At 56.5% G+C, this 6,652-nt stretch overlaps 1 protein-coding gene across 1 annotated transcript in view; it reads right to left on the bottom strand.

The window, feature by feature from the left end:
• Ntng2 (netrin G2) overlaps nt 1–3,807 on the bottom strand; it is a 59,708-nt gene extending 55,901 nt beyond the window's left edge. Inside the window, exon 1 of the mRNA XM_013021245.1 lies at nt 3,090–3,807. Coding sequence (XP_012876699.1) covers nt 3,090–3,302 — 213 coding nt within the window. The 5' untranslated portion in view covers nt 3,303–3,807. The remainder of the gene's footprint in view (nt 1–3,089) is intronic.
• Between the last annotated feature and the right edge of the window lie 2,845 nt (nt 3,808–6,652).

Here is a 6,652-nt window from a genome sequence, read left to right as displayed (position 1 = left end):
CATAAGCAAAAAGAAAAAAGCCGGAAGTGGTGCTGTGGCTCAAGTGGTAGAGTGCTAGCCTTGAGCTGAAGAGCTGAGGGACAGTGCCCAGGCCCAGAGTCCAGGCCCCGCAACCGGACCCCCAAAAAAAAAAGTCTTGGGGATTTTGCTGCCCAGGCTGGCTTCAAAGTGCGATCCTCAGATCTCAGCCTCCTGAGGGGCAAGGATGGCAGGCATGAGCCACGGGCCTGGGCCTGGCTGACCTTTAGCTTCGGAGACCCATTTCCTTTCCCCAGGAAGGGGGGAAGGTAGGTGCACCAGTCAGTGTCCCCTGTTAGGCCTTGGAGGGACCCGTTGTGCCTGAGAACCTCACCCCAGGACCCTGCAGCCACGCTGTCTGCTTCCCCCTCTGCTGAGAAGACCCTGAGGAAATGTCAGCCTCCTTCCCACCACCACCAGGCATCCCTGGAGCCAGGGGCGGGACAGGTGGGGGTGTGGCAGGGCATGGCCTGGGGCGGGGGCGTGGCCTGGGGCGGGGCGGGGCCTGGGGTCTGCACTGCAGGCCGGAGGTGGCCGCTGCCGGGACTGGGGGCCACGTCTGGCTCCTGGCCTGCCAGCCCTCTCCTGACCCTCAAGTGGCCAGGTCCCACTCACAGGAGCGTCCCCTTGGTTTCAGACACCTGGCAGGGGTCAGGCTCTGTTTTGTTGCTGCCCCACCCCACCCCTCCATGCCCTCTCAACCCCAAGGGGTCCTGGGAGTTGAGAAGCCTTGGTCCCCTGCCCTTCCATCTCCGAGGCCCCAAGGCCTCCTCCTGGCCCCAGGGCACAGTCCTCCGGTGGGGTGGGGGAAGGAGGGCTCCCCCCTCTGCAGTTCTCATTGAAATTTTGCCCTTGCCCAAGAATCCTCGGCTGAGAGCTCATCCCTATTAATTCTCCTTGTGCATTTAGAGCCAGTGGGTTTTTATTTATTCATTTATCTTGTCTCTCGTCCCCCTCCCCCCTCCCCTTCCTCACCAGGCTGGAAGGCTCTCAGGTGGCCTTGTCCAAGGACAAGAGGCCTGGGGGAGAGGTCCGCACCCGGGATCTTAAGTGGGGGGCCCTCTGGTCCTCCTGAGGTTCCCACTCCGCCTGGCTGAGTGCTGTCCACGGAGGGTGTGTGAGCAGCGACCCTGGCCAGCGCAGAGCTAAGGGGCAGTGGGTGGTCTGCCACTAGTGCACCCCTGCTGGCTGGTGGGCCGCCTCTGCTCTGGCTGGAGTTTAAATCCCCTTTGTGCTCATCCATGGCAGCTGCCTAGAGGCTAGAAATGTGGGGTGCAGGGTCTTCTAGGCTGGGGAGAGGCTAAGAACTTTGAGGAATGAGAAAAGCTTGAAAACCAGCAGCAGTGCCCCATCATCATCATCACCACTACCACCACCAGTACATGTTGAATACCTGTGTGCCAATGGATACTAGGGCCCCCAGGGCTGGCTGCACCCTCCTACAGTATGTGCTGTTTTGCCAGACCAAGACATTGGGGCTCAGAGAGGGGAGCCCTTGCCCCCAAGGGGGTCAGTACTGGGCTGGCCACAGGTCAGCTCCTGACACGCCCTCCACGTCCAGTGACCTTGGCAGGATGAAGGCGACCTTTTCACGATCCCGAGAAGGGATCAGACCCAGACTGGGTGATGAGATGAGCCACACTTGGGCTCAGAGGAGTCAGGCAGTGTCAGGGCTGAAATCCAGACCAAATCCCCTGTCCCCGCTGGCCAGCCGGGGCAGCACCCATCCTCCGTGACTAACACAGAGCCCACGGCAGCCTGTCAGCAAGGATTTACATCCATCAAACAGGTGTCAGCACACGGAGGCTCAGCCACCCCACCACAGCACCGCTCCCTGCCTGCCTTCCTCACCCAGCTTCCAGAGAGGGAGAGCGGGGAGGAAGAGGGGCTTCTCCCAGACCCCAGACCACAGCTGGCATCAGGCACAGGGGGGGGTGTTTTGGGGTGTCTAGGGCGAAATGTGCCCAGAGCCCAGCTTTGGCCAGGAGAGGGCCTCATGTGCTGGTTAGTTCCGCTCCTCAGCACCCTCCTGCAAGCTGGTCCAAGGAGTTAGCACTCACCCCCCAGCCTGGGCACATTAGGAGAATGATTAATATTTAAGAGAAAAAAAATCCCGTGAGACGCTAGCACTGGAGGCCGACTGTGTGGAGCAGTCTGCACACACGGGCTAAGATGGGGGCTCAGAACCGGGCTCCCCTCATGTCTGGGGCCTGGCCTCCTTGTCCAACCGGAGCCAGCGTGTAACCCTCCGCTTCCAATGCAGAGATAGCTAGAGATTTACGCAGCCCTGGCTCCCGGCCCTGCCGCCGCCTCCTCCCTCCTCTCCTTCTTTTCTCTCCTCCCTCTCTCTCCTCCCCCTCCCTCCTCTCTCTCTCCTCTCTCAGCTGGCCATGGTCCAGCCACCACCCACAATGACAGGCTCATCCACTGACAAGCCCAAGTGGGAAGCTACCCTCCCAGGCTGGCTTCTCGGCGCTGTGACTGAAACCACCCCACGGGACTCAGACATCCTCGGGAGCCTGGGTGGTGACTCCAGGGTGGTGACACCGGGGTGGCCCTGCCTGGCAGCAACCCAAGGACACTCAGTGGCACCAGCCACTTGGATAGAGGCTGAGGCTGAGCCCTGGCTGCCCGCTCCCGCAGCCTGGCTGCTCTGCCAGCCTCTAGCGGCCCAGCTGCCCCAGCCAGGGGACTTTGGGGCCTGATGGTAAGCACAAATCCTATAGCTTCTCTGCTTTGTGCTGGGTGCCCCTGGGCCAGAGGCTTTCATGCCTGCTGCCTCAGTTTCCCCAACTGCAGTAGCGAAATGACAAAAGCAATCAGACTCTTAGTCCATACTTGCTCTGCACTCCACCCTGTTTTGAATACTTTAAATGTACCCTTGAGCCCCTGGCCCCCATACACAGTGTCACGTGACTCCCTCAGGCTGCCCACCTTTGGCCCATTTTGGCACAAAGACTGGGTCCCCATCTGAGCCTTGCACGTGGTTCTCTGGTCTGTTCACACATGCCCACGTCTTACCCCAACCCCCTCCCTCCCTGGGCCTGAGCAGCGGCAGCCGGGGAACTCACATGGGAGCAGAACCTCTCAGGAGGGTCTCCACAGGTGATGCCGGGGGGCTCCACCTTCACTTTGACGTAGTCCTTCAGCCGCATCACCTTGGGCTGGCAGGCATAGAATTCCCAGGTTGGGCCTTCATCTGTGGTCACCCAGGATTTGCAGATGTTGTAGTCCCCAGAGGCCAGCAGGAGGCAGTGCAGAAGAAAGATCAGCAGGTGCAGCATGGCTGCCCAGTCCACAGGGGTGTGGCCCAAAGAGGACCAGGACAGGGAGCGGCAGGGTCAGGGGGGACTCGAGGCCTCAGCATGGAAGCGCCACATCTACCAGGCAATGGTAGCTGGGATGTCCCAGAGACTCAAGACTGCAGGTCTGCAGTGAGCAACTTGTACGCGTGTGCGTGTGTGTGTGTGTGTGTGTGTTTTCCAAACAGCTGATACAGAAAACACAGAGCCAGCGTTTCTCAGATTGCTGATGGGCAGATCAAAAAGTTGCCTGTAACTTTTTGTCCTCTTAACCTTGGCAGTCCACCTCCCCCGGAGGTGAAGCTGATCAGATCGAGCCGACGCTCAGATTGTGACCATGAAGGGAAACGGGATACGGGACAAGGAGCAAATCCACAGGGATCCGGCGTGGGGCTGGATCAGATTGCTTTTAATTTTTGTCCTTCCGATCAATCCAGATCTTTAAAGGGCCCTCGCGTGATGTGCTCAACACAAGTGTTCGACAGCCCCTCCGGCCTGCACTGCAAAGATAAAATAAAATCAGTCAGTGACCAGGGTACTTAGGAACATGTTCTCTCTTTGGGGACCAGTCTTGGGATCTCAGACCAATAAAAGAGATTTCTTTTCATATGGGTCACAAGTGACAATAGTTTGATGTGACTGCAAATAAAAAGGAGGAAAAAAAAGCCACTGTGTTTAACTGGGGAGGTTATTTGGCTCTGCTTGGGGGGAGACAGGCGATCATGGGGGCAGCTGACCCTGGCTGGCGATCATCAGCAACTTGTTAGGAAGTTTCTGAGATGCCAGCTTCCCATCCATCTGGGTACTGGATCTCACTTGACTTTCATTATAAGAGGTGGGGGGGGGGTAGGAGAGAGGAGGGTGGGAGAGAAAGAAAAAAGAGAGCGCTCATTAGCAACAACACCTGCAACAAATCAAAAGGAGGAAGATTAGAGATGTATAAGAACAAAAGCTCTCTGGCAAAATGTGCAAAAAATAAAATAAATAAAGAGGCTGCATTAGCAAGGTCTCCCGAGAAACCTGGGTTATTTTTATTAATATCAGTGTTGTGCATTTGGAAATCAGATGCGTTATTAAAAGCGCGTTGCCTCCTCCTGATTGACAAGGTGTTAATTCGGCAGAAGGGCCCTTGCTCTAAGGTCAGGAACTTTCTAAAACATCCCCAGGAGTCAAGGGTTAATGGTTACATGGAAACATCAGGCTCAAGTCCAAACTTCGGAGTTGCTAAAGCAGCTGATGAGAGCCAGGTAAATGGAGCCCACGCCCACAGGTGCAGACCACCAAGGAGGGCGCCTGGGAGCCCCAACACGGCTCTGATGGCAGGCATAACCTGCAATAGTAATTTTAATGTGGGTAGTTGTTTTTTTTTTGGGGGGGTGAATGTCATGGGGCTTGAACTTGGGGCCTAGGTGGTATCCCTGAGCATTTTCTTTTTTCTCAAGGCTAGTTCACTACCACTTGAACTACAGCTCCACTTCCAGTTTTCTTTGGTAGTTAACTGGAGATAAGAGTCTCTTTCTTGCCCTGGCTGGCTTTGATCTTCAGCTCTTAGTCTTCTGAATAGCTAGGATTATAGGCATGAGCCACTAATGCCTAGATTAACTTTTTCTTTTTAACAGTAAAAAGAAGAAGAAAGAAAAAGAAAAGACAAAACAGTTCCTGGGAAAGATGTCCACAGAAATGAAAATGTTTTGTCCACAGAAATGAAAACATGTTGTCCTGTCAAGAGTTTCTGATCAAAGCCAGCATTTTGCAGAGTACGTCTAAAAATGAATCAATGTGATTATTGCTTATTGCTGTGGTCATTATTTACAAGCTAACATAGATAAACTAATAGATAAAATCGATGAAATGAATGCAGATCCATGAGTCGTACAGTGTGTGGTACATCACCAACCAAATCATCCCAAATGGGATCCTGCCAAAAATGCCAGCCAGTGGGGCAAAGACGGGAAACTAGTCACACCTAAAACACCTGTGCTAGAGCTGAGCCTGGGCTCCAGGGTAGAGCACTTGCCTAGCAAGAACTAAGGCCGAGTTCAAAGCCCCAGTGCACCACACACACAGCCTGTATTATTAATTATTCTGGTTATTATGCCCACGGTGGTAGCATTTAAACCCACAACCATACACAGAAGCTGGACTCTCACCTGACAGCTCTCCCAAAGGTTCCGGAAGGTTTCGGTCCAGGTTTGAACGAAACCCCATTCACCACCCAGAAGCAAACATGGCCCTGGCCAGGCATGACAAGCCGGGGAGAGGCGTGGACGCTGCCATCCTGTGGCTGGTGGTGAGCTCAGGGAGAACCCCCCCCCCCAGCGGGTCTGGGGAGAGGGGGAGAGCCACCACCATCTGCTCAGGCCCAGCATGGAACCCATCGATCACCTCGGGGCGCCCTGCCCCCCTTTCTGAATGAAGGGCCTCTTAATGCAGATGAATGAGGCCAGCCCGGCTCTCATTTTCACATCTCACCTCTGGTTGTTTAAAAAGAAACCTGTTATAGAACCCGCCCGGCCTTCAACGTGTTCCTTGCTAGAAAACTTGCTAGAGAGAACGTGCCCAGCGTCTATTTTTACAACCCGAGGAAAATGTAGTAAAAATAAAATAGCAGGCGGGCAAAGGTTTGGAGGCTGCTACCCAGGCACAGAGCTGCCCAGAACACAGCATGCCCCTAATTAATCCTCCCAGCAGCCGGCTCCCGACCGCTCCCTAACAGGTAGGGAGCTCCCGGCGGCTGCGGCCTGCGAGCAAGGCCGGGACGGGGGCTGCGTCTGCAGGACGGGCTTGCCCGGGCTAGGAGGAGGCTGGACCGGTGGACCGGGGGATCCGGGAGGCCCGAGGCCCGAGGCCCAGGCCGCAGCGGGGAGTCCAACTCTCCGGTCTGTGCGTGGCTTTGTAGCTCTACTGGAAAATGGGATGCGGTGACAACAACCCGCCAGGGAAGTCCAGCGGCTGGGCGTTGCGAGCCAGGGCCTGAACATGACAGTGTTTTTCTGCCAAGGAGGAGGAAGCAAGGAAGAAGAGAGGGGCGCGGGGAGGGGACGGGGGCGGCCCCGGCGCGGCCCGAGAGGCGAGGTCCGGCGGGCGAGGCTGCGTCCCGCGCCGTCCGCCGCCCGGAACGAGAACCCGCACCTGCGTCGTTAACGGACGAACGCCGCCAACGCGCCCCGTGCCCCCCAGGGGTCCTCGGGGCCGAGAGCCAGGCTGTTCAAACCCGAACGTTACATTTCCTCAGGATTTCCGAACTCTGATGCTCTCGTCTTATTGAATTAGCGGCTCCCGGAGCTGCCCGGGCTCGGCGCGCGGCGCCCCGGCCCCGCGGTGGGCATGGG

The sequence above is a fragment of the Dipodomys ordii genome, unplaced genomic scaffold, assembly GCF_000151885.1.
Source record: "Dipodomys ordii isolate 6190 unplaced genomic scaffold, Dord_2.0 Scaffold55, whole genome shotgun sequence".
NCBI classification, from domain to species: Eukaryota; Metazoa; Chordata; class Mammalia; order Rodentia; family Heteromyidae; genus Dipodomys; species Dipodomys ordii.
Note: the sequence above shows the minus strand (reverse complement) of the source record. Positions and strands in the feature narration are given on the sequence as shown.